The sequence below is a fragment of the Coregonus clupeaformis genome, chromosome 20, assembly GCF_020615455.1.
Source record: "Coregonus clupeaformis isolate EN_2021a chromosome 20, ASM2061545v1, whole genome shotgun sequence".
Lineage (NCBI taxonomy): Eukaryota > Metazoa > Chordata > Actinopteri > Salmoniformes > Salmonidae > Coregonus > Coregonus clupeaformis.
Window position 1 is genome coordinate 18,734,264 of NC_059211.1, and position 21,709 is coordinate 18,755,972.

The 21,709-nt window shown below is 41.4% G+C and overlaps 1 protein-coding gene across 1 annotated transcript; it reads left to right on the top strand.

Annotated features, from left to right (window-relative positions):
* Window positions 1-884: 884 nt before the first annotated feature.
* On the top strand, window positions 885-11,727 carry LOC121532741 (disabled homolog 2). Its single transcript, XM_041838532.1, has 9 exons — window positions 885-989; window positions 2,774-2,919; window positions 4,956-5,054; window positions 6,514-6,645; window positions 6,902-6,991; window positions 8,795-8,842; window positions 9,052-9,114; window positions 9,294-9,363; window positions 11,241-11,727. The coding sequence occupies exons 1-9, from the start codon at window positions 893-895 to the stop codon at window positions 11,633-11,635; spliced, it is 1,140 nt and encodes a 379-aa protein (XP_041694466.1). The 5' UTR covers window positions 885-892; the 3' UTR covers window positions 11,636-11,727.
* The last annotated feature ends 9,982 nt before the right edge of the window (window positions 11,728-21,709 follow it).

A 21,709-nucleotide genomic window follows, 5' to 3' on the forward strand; every position in this document is an offset into this window, starting at 1 on the left:
AGACCCCTTGACTTTTTCCACATTTAGTTACGTTACAGCCTTATTCTAAAATTGATTTTTAATTCAATCAATTTTAGAATAAGGCTTTTACGTTACAAAATGTGGAAAAAGTCAAGGGGTCTGAATACTTTCCGAAGGCACTGTAAATGCTGTATACTCTGTGTATGAGTAGTATGGGAGATGGGCTTCATTATTCCAGTGTGTTTTTGAGCTGACCACCTGACATTTTCATTCTATTTAATATGTGGTAAGACTAGCTTAGCATTGCTACACCAGTTTAGCCCTTATTACCTTTTGATTGTTACTTCTTTCATTACTGATATCAATATCACCTGAGAGATTATGCTGTTGGTGGGAATTACAGCAACTCCATTGAAGAGTATTTTATTGCAATGCAAGCAGATGTTAATATATCACCAGTGAGGCATCTTTCTGACCTTTGGCTCCAAGACATTTCACACAGCTTTGAGGCTCGAGTCGAGCCAAAGAGTAGAAAGGAGCAAGATCCTTAGCAGGTGAGATGTGTGTCTTTCTCAAGGCTTGGACAGGGAGAAAGAGATTTACATTGTTACATGACTAATGAAAGGTTTTGTCTCTAATGAGGTTTGTTGAAACAATCCTTCATGTATGTTTTTATTGCAAATGTTCTATTGACTTATAAGTACAACTATCTACTTTCAGCATTTACCTAGACTGAATTAATTTGCCCAATCTCTACTTTTTTGGCAATGTGCAGGTTTTGTTCTGAAAATGTGAATACCCCAATGCACCTAGTATAATGTGTAGCCTTCCACTGAATTACATATGATGTGTTTTTGAAGCAGATTGAGCTTCTCTCGTAATATCTCTATCCCCCATTAAATTCGTAAATATTTGCAAGCAGCACATCATTATGGAGACAGACCAAGAGGCTTGCAAGGCAGCTGTGAGTTGTCCAGCTCCAAGCCAAGGAGCCGTCAATACTGGCTGGCTGTCCTCCAACAAGAGAGGTAAGGGACTGTGTCCATTCTAAGTATCATGGGTCCCATCTACCACCGCTGAAATTAATCTAGTTTCTAGTTTCTTCTAGAAAGTAATTTACCAGAGTAAATAGATGTTACGTTTTTTTCTGAAATGTATTTTTCCAGTTAGCATGCATAGTATTATTGAATATTACGTAATACTACTTGAATGCTTTACAAACAAGTAGGGTATTTACAAGAGGCTGATAGATGGCTCTTTAGATGAATAAACGGATAAATTACTGGTCTTTGAGGGTCCCTTTCCGGGACACAGAGTTAAGATTAGTCCTGAACTAAGTGGAGATTCAAAATTTTGTCCGGCAAACTGGCCCTGAATGTTTTAAAATCAACATAGATCTCGTTAGGTGTTTCTGAATACAGAAAAAGTTGTTTAGGCAAACACACATGACTAGGAGAATCTTAGCCAAAATGTAAACCTAAATGTTGCATTTACTACATTGTTTGTTATTCATAAACCTCAAAAGTATGTTAAAAATTAACCAATAAGAGCAAAGTTATTTTTATAGAACTGTATAACTTTTGATGAGTTAGAATTTTGTGCTGCCATAAAAAGCAAATTGGATCATTCTCACAAATAAACGCTCAACAAATGTGTACTAGACAGTTCTATGCAACCAATGTTTTTAAGAATCCTCAAGACTTAGTAGAATATGGTACAATATTTTCAACATTGTAACCAGACCCTCCATTGTCTACTAGTAAGCATCATCAAATGGATGCAGTAACAGGGCTTGTAAGTGTTACATAATTTCATTAAAGCTGTTGTTGCAACCTGGACTCAGGGGTAGACGTAACATAGTAAACTAAAATCTGGGAGATGCGAACTAGTATTATATGTTATGTTTGGTATGGTATGTATTAATTTGTGGATGTCCATCATCCATTTTGTATTATATGTTACAAATTACAATTCGTATGATATGTTATGAATTGCAATTCGTACAATATGTTACAAATTTGCAATTCGTACAATATGTTATGAATTCCAATTTGTTGTGGCTAATGTTAGCTAGGTGGCTAGGTGGCTAACACTAATGTTAGCTAGGTGGCTAATGTTAGATAGGCTAGGGTTTAGGGGTTAAGGTTAGGTTTAAGTTTAGGGTTAAGGTTATGGATAGGAGTTAGGTTAAAAGGTTACATTTAGGGAAGGGTTAGCTAAAATGCTATGTAGTTTCAAAGTAGCTAAAAAGTAGTAAGTAGTTGCAAAGTTGCTAATTGGCTAAAATGCTGAAGTTGTCTGTGATGAGATTCGAACACACAACCTTTGGGTTGCAGCAACCCAGTTGCTAGACTTTCGAGTTATACGTCCACCCATCCACCCTGACCAACCACCCTACTTTCATTTTTGCCTTAAGTAACATTCTGCTTATGTAACCATACTAAACGTAACATATCACACTCATTTGAGTGTCCCGGATTGTCGTTTACTATGTTATGTCTAGTCTATGAGACCAGGCTGGTTAAAAATCCCACCTTTGTCACAAATACACTCTCTCTCACACCCATAAACAGGGAATTGCCATTCCAGGAAGCTTGACAATAAAACATTGACTACTAGGCTACTAGGATAGTCAGGAGCTCTCTGTTGGATGAGCCAAATGCTGCCTCAGCATCAGCATAGACCTCTATAGTACTCACTGTCTGTGGGCGCAATCTGACTGACTCATGTTGTGGTGAGTTAAATTCACTGACCCTGTGGTAAGTTCCACTGTCTTCCCTGTTATGCCTCATTTCCTCTCTCATGTTCTCAGGCCCCCCAGTGGCCAAGCCGCCATCTGATGGGACCTCTCGTTTCCAAGGGGACGGGGTTCGCTATAAGGCCAAGCTGATTGGCTTGGACTACGTCCCAGCGGCCCAGGGAGACAAGATGTGTTTGGACTCCATGATGAAACTCAAGGTAGAGCCGCCTGTGGGAAAGAGTCCACTCTAATACTTACTGTACATTGCCATTTCTTGAAAGTAATGTTATCTTACATGTGTCATCAATCACTAGAAAGAGGAAGTTGTGTGGTCAGTCAGCGGCAGGAATGATATGAGAAAACTATGTCCTGTTCGTTTCCAAAAATATCTTCTCATGTCATCATTTGGAATGTATCATTCATCATGCGAGTAAGACGAATACAGCAAGCTTGTGATTAGTCAGAAACACAGTTTCAATGTAGAAAAGACTGATTGAAGCTGCATGTGTGTTTTTATTTTATTTTATTAGGATAACCATTAGCTGACGCCAATAGCGACAGCTAGTCTTCCTGGGGTCTGACACATAACGAAAAAGACATCACAGACAAAAACACTTGACAATTTACATACATTTTAAAACATTCACATAGACATTAAAGACTATATATATATATATATAGTACCAGTCAAAAGTTTGGACACACCTACTCATTCAAGGGTTTTTCTTTATTTTTACATTGTAGAATAATAGTGAAGACATCAAAACTACGAAATAACACATATGGAATCATGTAGTAACCAAAAAAGTGTTAAACAAATATATTAGAGATTTGACATTCTTCAAATAGGCACCCTTTGCCTTGATGACAGCTTTGCACACTCTTGGCATTCTCTCAACCAGCTTCACCTGGAATGCTTTTCCAACAGTCTTGAAGGAGTTCCCACATATGCTGAGCACTTCTTGGCTGCTTTTCCTTCACTCTGCCATCCGAGTCATCCCAAACCATCTCAATTGGGTTGAGGTCGGGGATTGTGGAGGCCAGGTCATCTGATGCAGCACTCCATCACTCTCCTTCTTGGTCAAATAGCCCTTACACAGCCTGGAGGTGTGTTGTGTCATTGTCCTGTTGAAAAACAAATGATAGTCCCACTAAGACCAAACCAGATGGGATGGCGTATCGCTGAAGAATGCTGTGGTAGCCATGCTGGTTAAGTGTGCCTTGAATTCTAAATAACTCACAGACAGTGTCACCAGCAAAGCACCCCCACACCATAACACCTCCTCCTCCATGCTTTACAGTGGGAACTACACATGCTGAGATAATCAGTTCACCCACACCGCGTCTCACAAATCTCCAATTTGGACTCCAGACCAAAGGACACATTTCCACTGGTCTAATGTCCATTGCTCATGTTTCTTGGCCCAAGCAGGTCACTTCTTATTATTGGTGTCCTTTAGTAGTGGTTTCTTTGCAGCAATTCAACCATGAAGGCCTGATTCACACAGTCTACTCTGAACAGTTGATGTTGAGATGTGTCTGTTACTTGAACTCTGTGAAGCATTTACTTGGGCTGCAATTTCTGAGGCTGGTAACTCTAATAAACTTATCCTCTGCAGCAGAGGTAATCATAGTGCTTGATGGTTTTTGTGACTGCACTTGAAGAAACTTTCAAAGTTCTGGACATTTTCCGTATTGACTGACCTTCATGTATTAAAGTAATGATGGACTGTTGTTTCTCTTTGCTTATTTGAGCTGTTCTTGCCCTAATATGGACTGGGTCTTTTACCAAATAGGGCTATCTTCACAACTGATTGGCTCAAATGCGTTAAGAAGGAAATAAATTCCACAAATTAACTTTTAAGAAGGCACACCTGTTCATTGAAATGCATTCCAGGTGACTACCTCATGAAGATGGTTGAGAGAATGCCAAGAGTGTGCAATCCTGTCATCAAGACAAAGGGTGGCTATTTGAAGAATCTCAAATATAAAATATATTTAGATTTATTTAACACTTTTTTGGTTACTACATGATTCCATATGTGTTATTTCATATTTTTTATGTATTCACTATTATTCTACAATATAAAAAATTGTAAAAATAAAGACAAATAAAGAAAAACCCTTGAATCAGTAGGTGTGTCCAAACTTTGGACTGGTAGTGTATATAAATACAACTATAGGCACACAAATTTACATTCACATTTTTCTAAATTGTGTGTGTGTTTGTGTTTGCGTGTGCGTGTGAACACAGGGCCAGGAGGTGGCAGGCAGGATCCAGGGACGACACAAGCAAAGGGTGTGGCTGAAGGTGTCCATTACTGGTGTGAAAATCTTAGATGAGAGGACTGGGGTAAGTCAGTGCTGCTACTGCAAGACTCCACACACTCTAGGATCTAGGCTGCCATGAGTAGTTTAATGCTTTAATGGTTCAACTCTTAGGTCTTCATCAGATCAGTCCTAATCTTGCAGCATATATTCGTAAATCTGGCATCAGCATCTGAGATTTAGGTCGGACCTAATGAGGCATTGATTGCAGGGCGCGAGGTCTTCATCCAGCCTACTTTCTGATTTAAATGTGGCCCGTGTTGTAAAACATTATGATTTTCGATTTTAAAAAACGACCCCAGACCTCACTCGAACGTCTAAAACCTGATGGAAAGTATGTAGAAATTATAATGGATATATATTTTGAAAATCATTAAAATCCCAATGTGGCCCTCGAGATGTTGCCCATCCCTGTTCTCTAGGTGCTGACACTCGCACACACTCCCAGTTTTCCCTAAACATTGGCATAGCTGCCTGGGAGGCCCACAGAAGATAGGATGGGAACTATCCCATCTGCTGAGGGCCAGCCAGGCCAGATGTATACTATCCAGGTAAACTGAGAGGATGCAGGGGGACTAAACTAAGGACTTTAATGTCTCTCTTAGGCAAGATAACATGAAGCAGGACATAATCATATCCTATCAGATTGAATTATGAGGAATGGGATTGAGTTCTGGGAAAGTTTTTATTTTTAAAGATGATGGACCTACTCGAGGTACGTTTGGGTATGTAATGCTGTAGGTAATGCTGTGGGCACATTGATATTATAGATAATATTAAGAACCATTTCAGAGAAATTGCTTCTTTTTCAATTGTATTATTTATTATATATAATGAAAAATGACCATGAGAGAAACTAGTCTTCTGCTATTTTGAGGTATATCAATAATAATGTTTGAAAATTACAGATATCCCAAATTCCTGACCTTCAAATGGCTACCTTGTCCTTTTCTCTTGAATTGACTAGTACACTCTTGGGATGACAGAAGGCCATTTTAGCACACTAGCCTTTGCCTTCTTTACACTGCTATAACCTGTCACGATCGTCATACATAGAGGAGGACCAAGGCGCAGCGTTGAAGGCGAACATATTTATTTAATAAATGATCACACGATCAAAACAACAAAACGATGACGTGACAGTCAATGGTAATACACAAACCAAATACGAACAAGAAACCACAATGAATGAGTGCCAAACGGCTACCTAAGTATGACTCCCAATCAGAGACAACGAGCTACAGCCGTCTCTGATTGGGAGCCACCCTGGCCAACATAGATCTACAAAACCAGAAAGTGAAACCTAGAACACACATAGACTATACACACCCTGGCTCAACATATTAGAGTCCCCAGAGCCAGGGCGTGACATAACCACTTTCACCAAGAGATGCTCTCTAGTTGCAGACCACATGATGTTTATATCGCTGACTGTCTGGTTGCTATATCCATTCCACCGTCATCCTGTTGTGTTCACGATATAGGTTGTGGAGTATAACCACGAGAGGGGGAAGATAAACTCCCTGACAAAGGATGAGTCCGACCCTAGAGCCCTCTCCTACATCTACGATCACGAAGGCACCTACACCCTGTTCTACATCAAGATGGCTAATTTGGTAAGGGGTTTTGATCTGATCAAAAGATCCAGACATTATTCATAATCACAGCAAATACATGTCTTGTTAGTAATTATATAAATTATGACTATGTATTTGGGACAATACACCATAATTCTGTCCGGAATTCAATCATTTGCGGGATTTTTAGAAGTGTGTTTAATTTGTACAGCAGTGCAATGATTGAATTGTTAGCTAAAATCCAACAGTATATCAAATCAAAAGTGTAACTGACGTTTGGTTGCTTATGGAACAGGCTGACCCTGTCCTTGATGATATCAAAGAAGTCTGCCAAAGCCCAGTAACACAAGAGGACCAAGTCATAAAAGTCAATAAACCAGTAGAGGTGAGGATAAAGTACACTTACTGTTGTCCAAAGGTTTGTATAGGCAATTCTTCTGCTAACTATTTTAGGGATGTCCTGGTATACATACATACAGTTGAAGTCGGAAGTATACATACACCTTAGCCAAACACATTTAAACTCAGTTTTTCACAATTCCTGACATTTAATCCTAGTAAAAATTCCCTGTCTTATGTCAGTTTGTATCACCACTTTATTTTAAGAATGTGAAATGTCAGAATAATAGTAGAGATAATTATTTATTTCAGCTCTTATTTCTTTCATCACATTCCCAGTGGGTCAGAAGTTTACATACACTCAATTAGTATTTGGTAGCATTGCCTTTAAATTGTTTAACTTGGGTCAAACGTTTCGGGTAGCCTTGCACAAGCTTCCCACAATAAGTTGGGTGAATTTTGGCCCATTCCTCTTGACAGAGCTGGTGTAACTGAGTCAGGTTTGTAGGCCTCCTTGCTCGCACACGCTTTTTCAGTTCTGCCCACAAATGTTCTATAGGATTGAGGTCAGGGCTTTGTGATGGCCACTCCAATACCTTGACTTTGTTGTCCTAAAGCCATTTTGTCACAACTTTGGAAGTATGTTTGGGGTCATTGTCCATTTGGAAGACCCATTTGCAACCAAGCTTTAACTTCCTGACTGATGTCTTGAGATGTTGCTTCAATATATCCACATAATTTTCCTTCCTCATGATGCCATCTATTTTGTGAAGTGCACCAGTCCCTCCTGTAGCAAAGCACCCCCACAGCATGATGCTGCCACCCCCGTGCTTCACGGTTGGGATGGTGTTCTTCGGCTTGCAAGCAACCCCCTTTTTCCTCCAAACATAACAATGGTTATTATGGCCAAACAGTTCTATTTTTGTTTCATCAGACCGGAGGACATTTCTCCAAAAAGTACGATCTTTGTCCCCATGTGCAGTTGCAAACCGTAGTCTGGCTTTTTTATGGCAGTTTTGGAGCAGTGGCTTCTTCCTTGCTGAGCGGCCTTTCAGGTTATGTCGATATAGGACTCGTTTTACTGTGGATAAAGATACTTTTGTACCTGTTTCCTCCAGCATCTTCACAAGGTCCTTTGCTGTTGTTCTGGGATTTAGTTGCACTTTTCGCACCAAACTACGTTCATCTCTATGAGACAGAACACATCTCCTTCCTGAGCGGTATGACGGCATCGTGGTCCCATGGTGTTTATACTTGCGTACTATTGTTTGTACAGATGAACGTGGTACCTTCAGGCGTTTGGAAATTGCTCCCAAGGATGAACCAGACTTGTGGAGATCTACAATTTATTTTCTGAGATCTTGGCTGATTTCTTTTGATTTTCCCATGATGTCAAGCAAAGAGGCACTGATTTTGAAGGCAGGCCTTGAAATACATCCACAGGTACACCACCAATTGACTCAAATGATGTCAGTTAGCCTATCAGAAGCTTCAAAGCCATGACATCATTTTCTGGAATTTTCCAAGCTGTTTAAAGGCACCGTCAACTTAGTGTATGTAAACTTCTGACCCACTGGAATTGTGATACAGTGAACTATAAGTGAAATAATCTGTCTGTAAACAATTGTTGGAAAAATTACTTGTGTCATGCACAAAGTAGATGTCCTAACCGACTTGTTAACAACTATAGGTTGTTAACAAGAAATTTGTGTAGGGGTTGAAAAACGAGTTTTAATGACTCCAACCTAAGTGTATGTAAACTTGCGACTTCAACTGTATGTAGTCTCTATAATGGCCAGGGTGCCTTTTGATAACAATCCCTTGCTTCTCAATTATTATTTGTCTCTAGAATGCTGCCGCCTTACTGCTTCTTGATGAGATTATAGCTTCTCCAAAGGTAAGGAGAGCGAGTAACTACAGGAGGCCTCTTCCTAATATGGAACAAACCATTGTTGTAGTTTTTGCATGGTAAAACCAAGTTAGATCGATTGAGAAAGAATATTCTTGCATACTCAAATATTCTAGCTACTGTACATCATCTCAACTGCCAACATGAGATATAAAATGAGATCGTCTTTGGACATAATGTTAACTTCTCATTTGAAGGGCCTGGATGATATGGAAATGTTCAATTCCATGCCTAGCTCTCCGTCAGGGCAACCAAAGCAGGTAATGGACACAATTGATGGTCTCTCATCAAGTTTAACAATGTATATGCTTTTATATGGTAGGCCTAGGCAAACCCACCAGTCATTGACTTTCAGCAGGTGGCAGACTTGTTCTTTGTGAACTTTACATTGAGCAGCGATGACATAATCCTGTCTACTTGTTGTGGTTTGTTCCCACAGATCTCATCCAGGGACGAGCTGATGGACATCTTCTCTTTCACCAGTCAAAACTCTGACATGAATCAACCAGGTGAGTTATTACCCAGCAAACATATCGTGGTTCCCTATTCTTTCTCAGAATGTTAACGCTTTAAAAAGATACAAGTGGTAAGCTAAAAAAGGTTTCCAAATATGTTCCCATTACATCACTAATATGTCACCTTTGACATATAGAAAATGCAATGAAGGGGCAAATCTGACAAATATCCTATTTTTTAAAATAACTTTCATGGGATATTCTAATGGTAACATTTGCTGCCTGAGGGCCATGTTGGGACTAACCTGGTCTCAGAACATTTCGTATTATTCTGTTAATCTGAGATATACATTTAGTATAATATGTTATGTTTCGTATGGTATGTATTAATTTGTTAATGTCCATCAACAATTTCATATGATATGTTAAGAACAAGCAAAACGTACAATATGTTACAAATTAGAAAAACGTACTATATGTGACCCATTTGCAAAACATATGATATGTTACGAATTCTAGCTAGGTGCTAGGTTGCCAATTTAGCTAGCTGGCTAACGTTAGCTAGGCTAAGGGTTAGGGTTAGGGGAAGGGTTAGCTAAAAGGGTTAAGGTTAGGGTTAGGGGAAGGGTTAGCTAAAAGGATTAGGGTTAGGGTAGCTAACATGCTAAGCAGTGGTGGAAAAAGTACCCAATTGTCATACTTGAGTAAAAGTAAAGATACCTTAATAGAAAATGACTCAAGTAAAAGTGAAAGTCACCCAGTAAAATAGTACTTGAGTAAAAGTCTAAAAGTATTTGGTTTTAAATATACTTAAGTATCAAAAGTAAATGTCATTGCTAAAATATACTTAAGTATCAAAAGTAAAAGTATAAATAATTTAAAATTCCTTATATTAAGCAAACCAGACAGCACTATTTTCTTGTTTTTTAAATTAATGGATAGCCAGGGACACACTCCAACACTCAGACATAATTTACAAATGAAGCATGTGTGTTTAGTGAGTCCGCCAAATCAGAGGCAGTAGGGATGACCAGATGTTCTATTGATAAGTGCGTGAATTTGACCATTTTCCTGTCCTGCTAAGCATTCAAAATGTAACGAATACTTTTGGGTGTCAGGGAAAATGTATGGAGTAAAAAGTATATCATTTTCTTTAGGAATGTAGTGAAGTAAAAGTAAAAGTTGTCAAAAATATAAATAGTAAAGTACAGATACCAAAAAAAAACACTTAAGTAGTACTTTAAAGTATTTTTATTTAAGTACTTTACATCGCTGATGCTAAGTAGTTGCAAAGTAGCTAAAAAGTAGTAAGTAGTTGAAAAGTTGCTAATTAGCTAAAATGCTAAAGTTGTCCGTGATGAGATTCGAACTCACAACCTTTGAGTTACTAGATGTTCGCCCACCCATCCACTCCGACCAACCATCCTACTTTCGTTTTTGTCTTATGTAACCATCTGTCTTCTGTAATAATACCAAACGTAACATATAATACTAATTTTAGTGTCCCGGATTTACATTTACTATTTTATGTCTATTCTATGAGACCAGGCTGTGGGACTACACTGCAACATTACCTATATTCAAGGAATGTTGACTGTTTGCTGGGTAGTAACATTGGAATAATAAAAGTCTTATATCATTGGCATTGTAACATGGCCTCATTTCAACCCTTGACTCATTAAGAATTGAGGAAGAATTTGAGACATAAATATCCATCCAGACCACCGCCATTAAACAACCTGCTTCTCTGACATACATGTTTTAAGCTTTGTCCACATTGTAAGCGGACAATAATTCCATTCTTGTTCATATGCCCAGCGCAATAATAGACTCCAATCCTATTTTTTTAACCGGAAAATGTAGTGTGGACATAGCTAGCATCACAAGGAGAATGCTTTGCCACTTTTAATATACCTTCTGATTTCTTCAAGGATCTCCACAGTCTCTGTCAGTTCCTCAGATAGTTCCCACCTTCCCTGGTCAGCCGGTCGCTGTTGCACCATTCATCTCACCTGTTTCAATACCTTGGGGCCAGCAAGGGCCCCTCCCAACTCTCTCGCCCAGTTCAAATAGAACCTGGGGGGCTCCGGCCCCCTGGCTTTCCAAGCCCAGCATGACCGGATGGGTTCCGGGGCCGGGTGGCATGATGCCCTATGGAGGCCCCCAGCTGCAGGGGTATGGAGTGAACCCACAGCCAGGGGTTATGTGGGGTCAGAACACAATGAGCTTTCCCACCTCTGCCCCAAACTACACGCCCTACAGGGCAGAGGGACTTCAGCAGCAGCCCGGCTCTCCCACCACCAACAACAAACCAGCCCAGGGATGAACTGGCTTAGAGAGGCACTGAAATGTCCCTGTTGTCTTCATGTCTGTATGCTTAGCATTGTCAGGGCCGGATTACAGAACGGGCATGCAGGGCACGACCTTGGGGGAGGGGGGAAGGGGGGGATTGGGGGGATGTGGGGGGGTTCTATGCCCTCTGAAGGTCGGGGTTCCCCAGATAGCATATAATAGCAAAATGTGTAGAATTGCAGGAAATCAGCTTTAAAAAGGTTAAATTCTCTCTCAGCCTCAGGGCAAAATGTGTACAATTGCAGAAAATGTGCTTTAAACTGCAACATTTTCTCTCAGCCTCATGGCAAAATGTGAACCATATCATGAGATGATCTATAAAACAGCACATTCTTCTCTCTGACCCATGGCAAAACGTGTAGAATTGCAGGAAATTAGCTTTAAAACTGCAAGATTTTCTCATAGCCTCATAACACAATGTGTATTTTTTTAAGGACATTAGCTGTTTTCCTATACAAAATCTGGAAGCCCCAAATGCAGGGCCCCCAAATTCAGTAATATGGCCCTGTGCATTGTCTTTCCAGTACTTAGTAGTGGCTTTTCCATATAGTGGGTATGTATGAATCTGTTTAGTAGGGTGCAGTTCTACATTCCTTTTTGATAATGTACATTTGGGAATTTGAGCTCAACAGCAATTATATCTGTAGATTGTTCAGTAGTCTTACTTTTTTTTTTGACAGAATCATTTAGATGAAGAAGTAAGACGAAAATGAAATTCAAATGCTGTAGTTTTGGAGGGATCTCACAGAGCTGAACTTGCTTAAAATTCTGAGAATTCACATGAAAGACAAATTTGATATTCTTTTGAACTTTATTTTCTTCATCTATGTAAAGATAAAGTGGTTATGTTTATGTTCCAGAAAGTGAATTCCATGCATGCTGTGGATCTCATAATGATGGGACGTGTGCTCATAAATCATGTTTGTGTAGATATTTAAATCAAGTAATGAAGGTCGAAGAAATGTATGAGGAGCATAACACGTCAACCTTGTTACCCATAGATTAACCTAACATAGCAGGCATAAAATAAACGCATGAGCGGCGTTTCTTTCTTTCTGGTCCTGATGAGAAGAAAATTACTGTCGGGGGAGGTTCTCTTCTGCACTGTTGAACCAATTCAGTAAATGTGTAGGAGGAGTTAAGATGGAGGGTCGCCAAAAGGTTGTTTATAATATTGACAAGATACCAAGTGACCGCTCTAACAATGCAAACAGTATGAAAATGTATGCACTCACTAACTGTAAGTCGCTCTGGATAAGAGCGTCTGCTAAATGACTAAAATGTAAATATAAATGTATCTCAGCTCCATTTTGGATTAAATGGGTATTAGGCCGACTGATAAAGTCAAACAAATAAAACTAAATAAAAAAATCGTTTTTCAAGAGGAACAGAAACGTTGTAATGGTAATCAAATCAAAAGACAGTAAATTGTGTCATATGGATTTCATGATAAAATGCATATCTTACGGTAATTTAGCCTACAGATGAATCTTCTTATGATCTAAATTAACTCTTCCAGTAGCCTTTTTGTCACCCCCACCTATTTCCTGATTTAGCATTGGGGATATCCATTGAGTAACAGACAGAACAATGTAGCGCAGCATCCTTGAATGGCACACTAAATACCAGTTCAACATGGACCACTTAATTTTTTATCTAAATTGGAGTTAAACTTCACACGGGCAAAGATGGTAAGATAGCACTTAAATATTGATTAAAATATATAGTAAAACAGACAAAATATTAATACTATTGGACAGCCTATACATAGGCTATAACATAGGGATATAAGTTTGCTGTAGTGCATTAATAGCTGCGTGTAAACAGGCAGACCCAATTCTGATCTTTTGCCCAATTATTGGCCATTGGTCAAAAGACCAATTATTAGAAAAATATAGAAATTGGGCTGCCTGTTTAAACGCAGCCTTTGTAGGGCATATTCTCTCTTTCTCTGTAACCCGTCACGGTTTCATGTTTATTCTAATTATTGCACTTCTACAAATACATTCCTGAGATGGGGTTTCGATGTCATGGTATCCATAAACCACATTAAACCTGAAAAAATATTTACATAACATCTATCTCTGGATGGCAGTGGTCGCCAATTGGTCGGTCGCGATCGACTGGCCGATCTCCAAGGCATTTCTAGTCAATCACCTAAAAAACCCAACGATAAAGCCTTTTTTTTATTCGTTTCGCGCTGTTGACGGTAAGTGTACTTGATTCAGCAGCCCTTGCTCCTGTGAAGGCAGTGTTCCCATTTTGATCCATTTCATGTGTCTGAAGGTAGAACGCCGCCTACCCGCAGGCCAATCAGATAGCTCAGATCACCGTGTCTGCACAATTTCCTCGAGCCATAGACTGTAAAAAGAAGCCTCGATACCACAGCATAGCTGATACTGTGAGATTTCAAAACGTGTAAAACCATGACTAGAGAGAGACTCAACAAATACAACAAAGAGCTGCATATTTTATGAGTAAGTTCATGTTTAAGTTGTTATTCAGCACTGTCAACTTTGTTCAACACTTTTATAAGCCATAAAATGCACTGCAGCTGCAATGAAGGACTACAGCAAAGTGGGTCGGGTGAGAGGCAGCCTCACCGCTGCTCCCCTCAGACTGACCATCAGATGCAGGCCATCAGTCCATGAAAAAAGGCAATTATTATGCTCCCTCAGCTGTGCTTCACAAATAATACAACACAATATCTATTACCAGTGTGATCATATTCCTACATTTATTAAATATAATTTCAAAATGGTCTGAGAAGAACAACATTGGCAGGGCAATTCAAGTATAGCCAATATGCATTGAAATATATTGGCAGTGGCGATTTTAGCTTGTAAATCTTGGTGGGGCAAACTCAATTTGACAAGAGTGTGCAAAGCTGTCATCAAGGCAAAGGGTGGCTATTTGAAGAGTCTCAAATATAAAATATATTTTGATTTGTTTAACACTTTTTTGGTTACTACATGATTCCATATGTGTTATTTCATAGTTTTGATGTCTTCACTATTATTCTACAATGTAAAAAAATAGTAAAAATGAAGAAAAACCCTTGAATGAATAGGTGTGTCCAAACTTTTGACTGGTAGTGTAGCTGATAAGGCTGACTTGCTTAAACAAATGTGGTTTCTACTGACAATTGAGATGTCCAAATTACGGTATAAGGGGACGACGAGCGGATAAGAGGCAATCCGTAATTTCGATTAAGACATTAATGAGCGAGCTAGAATGGATGTAGTCAATATAACTATTTGTTCAGCACTTTTGAAATGTACAGCAACTGAATTCAGAACATGGGGCATTCTTACAGTATTCTCCCTGTACACCAAGTCAGAACCTTAGGATAAATAAAGGGGGCATATAAGCAGACAATAAAAGCTCTTACAATATTCTATGATTACATTTCTCTAAAACAGGCTATAGGCTACATGTGCACCACCAAGTCAGAACAGTAGGCGAAGTTATGAGGGGGAAAGGGACCAAAATATTAGGGTGAGGCACATGGGCTACTAACAGCTTACTACACAACATACACTTAGGATGACTTTCTTAGCTACGGTATACATATCTCCCTGGCATATTACATCATTTATGCAGCAGCATACAATACTTTTTGGACTCACCTTGTTGTGCTGTGCTCACTTGAACAGGAAGGTGGCGCGGCGGTCCTTGTGGGCAAATTTTGTCATAAAACTTTCTCATCAAAGTCTGGCATTCTCTGGATTTATGTTGCTTTCAAGACAACTGGAAACTCTGAAAAAAACAAGGTCGAATCATGACGTCAGTGATCTTCAGGTCGGAGCTCTAGATTCCTGACTTGGAATTCCGAATTGGATAACCGTTCAAAACATATTTTCCCAGTTGGAGCTCGTTTCTTTTCAGAGTTCCCAGTTGTCTTGAACTCACTGAAGTCTGAGATTTCCCAGTTCCGAGTTTCCAGTTGTTTTGAACGCGGCAGAAGTCATGCTGTATTGACAGCATGGCCAATGTATTCAAACTTTTCTGGCCCATGGTGTTGATCGTTTATCTTTTTAAGCTTGGAAAAGAGACCCTTAAACCCAGACTTGGACCACACAGCCAATATACTGAATAGCAGACTAGTGATTGCTTTGTAATGCTTGGAGTTAGCCACTGATTCCTTCCAAACCACTCATTGTTGAATTTGCGATTTTCAACTTGTTGTGTAATGTTTATGTCCAATGACCGATGAGCACCGATACGTTTTATCTATAATTTCTCTTCATATGACAAGGATTGAAAAGGATTTGCCAGTAGATTGTCGACTTGATTCATGATGATGACTGCTTGTCTAGCTTGCTAGCTAAGATTTTGAAAGTATGATGTTGACATGATCAGTCCAATCAAAGCTACGGTAGATATAACGTGATTTAATGTCATTTTATCTGTGGCCAATGACTTTGTGCCTTCTTGGATGGGCACTTCTAAGGTAACTCTATGGCAGCACCCAAGGGTCTTGAATTTTCCAACTCTCCCCAAAGACTTCTGTCACTCATTGTCCCCATGAGTGACAGAACACTGAGCCAATCACGGCGCAACTAGAGAATATTACCAACCCCTACGCGCCTTATTTTTTCGCTGGCTGCCCCACCACCACAGAAAGCACTGAGCTAGGCTGAAACACCTGCATTTTGGAGCTGCCTTACTCAAGAAAGCAAAAAGAGACCATGTTTGTATTGAGGCTTTATTAACTCAATGTTTTTTTGTTTTTTTACATTGTTTGCAAACTGATATATGACACGTATTAATGCCAAAAATAACATGCAAAAAAGGCAACATTATTTTCTTTTTAATGTAATTTCTATATTTTTGGAGCTAAACAGGTGGGGCTCAAAACAGGCGGGGCATTGCCCCACCTACCCTGAATGATGGGTCGCCACTGTGTATTGGGCATATAGCCTACTGCACAAACCTCATTACTACAGAATTGTTTTTAATAGGTTAATGTTGCATGTTTCATGAATCTGATGGCGCCCGGAGGGGATGGCTGCCATTTTATGGACTCTTAACCAACCGTGCTATTTTGTGTGTTTTTTCGCATTGTTTGTAACTTATTTTGTACATAATGTTGCTGCTACCGTCTCTTATGACCGAAAAGAGCTTCTGGACATCAGAACAGTGATTACTCACCTTGAACTGGCCGAATAATGTTTCTTTAATGAGTCGGACAAGAGGGATTTCCTCCAGACACCGGACAGGGCCCTCATCCCCGTCATTCGCAGTAGAAGAAAAGGAGATGTTGCGGAAGAGGATCTGGGTGCTTGGTAAGGAGCCAACGAGCCGGCGACGAGTGGCTAATCTGCCTTTGCCATCGATACTATTGGCCAACTTACAATCGCTTGATAATAAAGTGGACGAACCACAGGCACGAATATCCTACCAACGGGACATGAAAAACTGTAATATCTTATGTTTCACCGAGTCGTGGCTGAACGAAGACATGAATAACATACAACTGGAGGGTTATACACTGTATCGGCAGGATAGAACAGCAGCCTCTGGTAAGACAAGGTGTGGCGGTCTATGTATATTTGTAAACAACAGCTGATGCACAATATCTAAGGAAGTCTCAAGGTTTTGCTCGCCTGAGGTAGAGTATCTCATGATAAGCAGTAGACCTCACTATCTACCAAGAGAGTTTTCATCTATATTCTTCGTAGCTGTCTATTTACCACCACAAACCGATGCTGGCACTAAGACCACACTCAATGAACTGTATACGGCCATAAGCAAACAGGAAAACGCTCATCCAGAGGTGGCGCTCCTAGTGGCCGGGGACTTTAATGCAGGGAAACTTAATTCAGTTTTACCTAATTTCTACAAGCCTGTGAAATTTGCAACCAGAGGGGAAAAAAACTCTAGACCACCTTTACTCCACAAACAGAGACTCATACAAAGCTCTCCCTCGCCCTCCATTTGGCAAATCTGACCATAATTCTATCCTCCTGATTCCTGCTTGCAGGAAGCACCAGTGACTTGGTCAATAAAAAAGTGGTCATATGAAGCAGATGCTAAGCTACAGGACTGTTTTGCTAGCACAGACTGGAATATGTTCCGGGATTCTTCCGATGGCATTGAGGAGTACACCACATCAGTCACTGGCTTCATCAATAAGTGCATCGATGACGTTGTCCCCACAGTGACTGTACGTACATACCCCAACCAGAAGCCATTGATTGCAGGCAACATCCGCACTGAGCTAAAGGGTAGAGCTGCCGCTTTCAAGGAGCGGGACTCTAACCCGGAAGCTTATAAGAAATCCCGCTATGCCCTCCGAACCATCAAACAGGCAAAGCGTCAATACAGGACTAAGATCGAATCGCACTACACCGGCTCCGATGCTCGTCGGATGTGGCAGGGCTTGCAAACTATTACAGACTATAAAGGGAAGCACAGCTGCAAGCTGCCCAGTGACACCAGTCTACCAGACGAGATAAATTACTTCTATGCTCACTTCGAGGCGAGTAACACTGAAACATGCATGAGAGCATCAGCTGTTCCGGATGACTGTGTGATCACGCTCTCCATAGCCGATGTGAGTAAGACCTTTAAACAGGTCAACATTCACAGACGGTTTACCAGAACGTGTACTCCAAGCATGCGTTGACCAACTCGCAAGTGTCTTCACTGACATTTTCAACCTCTACCTGTCTGAGTCTGTAATACCAACATGTTTCAAGTAGACCACCATAGTCCCTGTGCCCAAGAACACTAAAGTAACCTGCCTAAATCACTACCGACCCATAGCACTCACGTCTGTAGCCATGAAGCGCTTTGAAAGGCTGGGCATGGCTCACATCAACACCATTATCCCAGAAACCCTAGACCCACTCCAATTTGCATACTGCCCCAACAGATCCACAGATGATGCAATATCTATTGTGCTCCACACTGCCTTTTCACGCCTGGACAAAAGGAACACCTATGTGAGAATGCAATTCATTGACTACAGCTCAGCGTTCAACACCATGGTGCCCTCAAAGCTCATCACTAAGCTAAGGACCCTGGGACTAAACACCTCCCTCTGCAACTAGATCCTGGACTTCCTGACGGGCTGCCCCCAGGTGGTAAGGGTAGATAACAACACATCCGCAACACGGGGGCCCCTCAGGGGTGCATGCTCAGTCCCCTCCTGTACTCCCTGTTCACTCATGACTGCATGGCCAGGCACGACTCCAACACCATCATTAAGGTTTCTGATGACACAACAGTGGTAGGCCTGATCACCGACAACGACATGACAGCCTATAGGGAGGAGGTCAGAGACCTGGCCGTGTGGTGCCAGGACAACAACCTCTCCCTCAACGTGATCAAGACAAAGGAGATTATTGTGGACTACAGGAAAAAGAAGAGGACCGAGCACGCCCTCATTCTCATCGACAGGGCTGTAGTGGAGCAGGTTGAGAGCTTGAAGTTCCTTGGTGTCCACATCACCAACAAACTAACATGGTCCAAGCACACCAAGACAGTCGTGAAGAGGGCACGACAAAACCTATTCCCCCTAAGGAGTCTGAAAAGATTTGGCATGGGTACTCAGATCCTCAAATGGTTCTACAGCTGCACCATCGAGAGCATCCTGACTGGTTGCATCACTGCCTGGTATGGCAACTGCTCGGCCTCCGACCGCAAGGCACTACAGAGGGTAGTGCGTACAGCCCAGTACATCACTGGGGCCAAGCTTCCTGCCTTCCAGGACCTCTATACCAGGCGGTGTCAGAGGAAGGCCCTAAAAATTGTCAAAGACTCCCTAGTCATACACTGTTCTCTCTGCTACCGCACGGCAAGCGGTACCGGAGCGCCAAGTCTAGGTCCAAGAGGCTTCTAAACAGCTTCTAGCCCCAAGCCATAAGACTCCTGAACATCTAATCAAATGGCTACACAGACTATTTGCATTGCCCCCCCCTCCCCCCTCCTCTTTTACGCTGCTGCTACTCTCTGTTTATTATCTATGCATAGTCACTTTAATAACTCTACCTACATGTACATATTACCTCAATTACCTCGACTAACCGGTGCCCCCGTACATTGACCCTGTATATAGCCTCGCTATTGTTATTTTTACTGCTGCTCTTTAATCATTTGTTACTTTTATTTCATATTATTTTATATAGTATTTTTTAGTGATTTCTTTTGGTATTCTTTCCTAAAACTGCATTGTTGGCTAAGGGCTTGTTAGTAAGCATTTCACCTGTTGTATTCGGCGCATTTAGCAAATCAAATTTGATTTGAGTTGATGTTTAAAAAAATCTGAGTGGTAGATCTCGGCTTGCATTTTGACTTAGAAACTGATCTTGACTCAGAAAAGGTTGGTGACCACTGCTGTATGGTAAAGACAAAGAGTGACTTTCACATGCTGTCTACTCTGTGACACAATCATCACTTGTTTAGAATCACTTGGCCATGATTCATTTCACTGTTCTCTGATTCAGTGAAAAAAATATATACTTTTTAGATTCAAATCCAATTGACAAACAATGCTGCTGATTAGAATAGAATTAAGCTAGATTTAGGTACCTAAAGAACAAAATAATGTCTGCTATAATGTTATTTCAAGGGAAGAGTATACATTTATCATCAGGATGTAGTGTGGAAATAATCTGCTTTTCAGTTTGTAAATGTCTCAATTAAGTGGAACATTTCAATTTGTACTCAAGCCATTTGATTGGTTGTTATTTATCTGTTTAAGAAGTAGTGGTTCAGTCAGTGATGAGAGGAATCATTGATATCTCTTATCACCAGTTAATTATTCACATACCTGTGACATATACGCAGGGAGTAGGTGCAGAAGGTAAGTTTAATAATAATAAACATTAAGATAATATAAAACAGGAGAAGCGTACTGAACGTAACCAAAACCAATACTGCCTGATTACAGAGGCTACTGAGGGCTATATGAAGGGATAGTAATCAGGGTGGTGATGAAGTCCAGGTGTGCGTAACGATGGTTGCCAGGTGTGCACAATGTGGGTTGCCAGGACCGGTGGTTAGTAGACCGGCAACGTCAGGCGCAAGAGGGAGGGAGCATGAGTAGGCGTGACAGTAACCCCCCCCCACACGCGGCTCCAGCCGCAGGATGACGCCGGCAGGAGGAAGGCCCCGAGGGCAAGGAGCGGGGCGGGGGACGGCATCAGCCAGGGGACCAGGAACCACCGGCCTGAGGAGGGAAACATAAAAGGAGGGTGAGATTCGGTAGTTAGTGGGGAGTTGTAATCTGTAGGTTACCTCGTTGACCTTCCGGAGGACTTTGAAGGGCCCCACAAACCAGGGGCTCAGCTTCCTACAGAGCAGGCGGAGCGGGAGGTTGCTGGTGGAGAGCCAGACGCAATCACCAGGATGGAACACGAGCGCCTTACTGCGGTGGCGGTCCTTCTGCTTCTTCTGACAGTGGACGGCGTGCTGGAGCCTGACGTGGGCATCATTCCAAACCTCCTCTGCGTGCCTGAACCACTCGTCCACCGCAGGAAATTCGGTCTGGCTTAGGGTCCATGGAGCCAGGGCTAGCTGATATCCCAGAACACACTGGAAGGGGGTCAGCCCGGTGGAAGAGTGACGCAGTGAATTCTGGGCGTAGTCCGCCCAGAGAAGGAACCAGGCCCATTCCCCTGCCGGTTCTGGAAGTGACTCCTAAGGAACCTCCCCAGCTCTTGGTTCATTCTTTCCACCTGCCCGTTGGACTGAGGCCAGTACATGGAAGTGAGGCTGACCGTGACCCCCAGCTTCTCCATAATGGCTCTCCACACCCGTGATGTGAAATGGGGCCCACGGTCGGAGACGATGTCCTCCGGAACGCAATAGTGCCAGAAGACCTGCTGGAACAGTGCCTCAGCGACCTGGAGAGCGGTAGGGAGACCAGAGAGAGGGATAAAACGGCAGGATTTAGAGAATCTGTTCACAATAACCATAATAGTAGTGAAACCATCAGAAGAGGGGAGATCAGTGACGAAATCAATGGACAGATGAGACCAAGGCCGTTGAGGCACGGGAAGGGCAAGGTGTTTCCCTGCTGGAGTGTGCGGGGGGATTT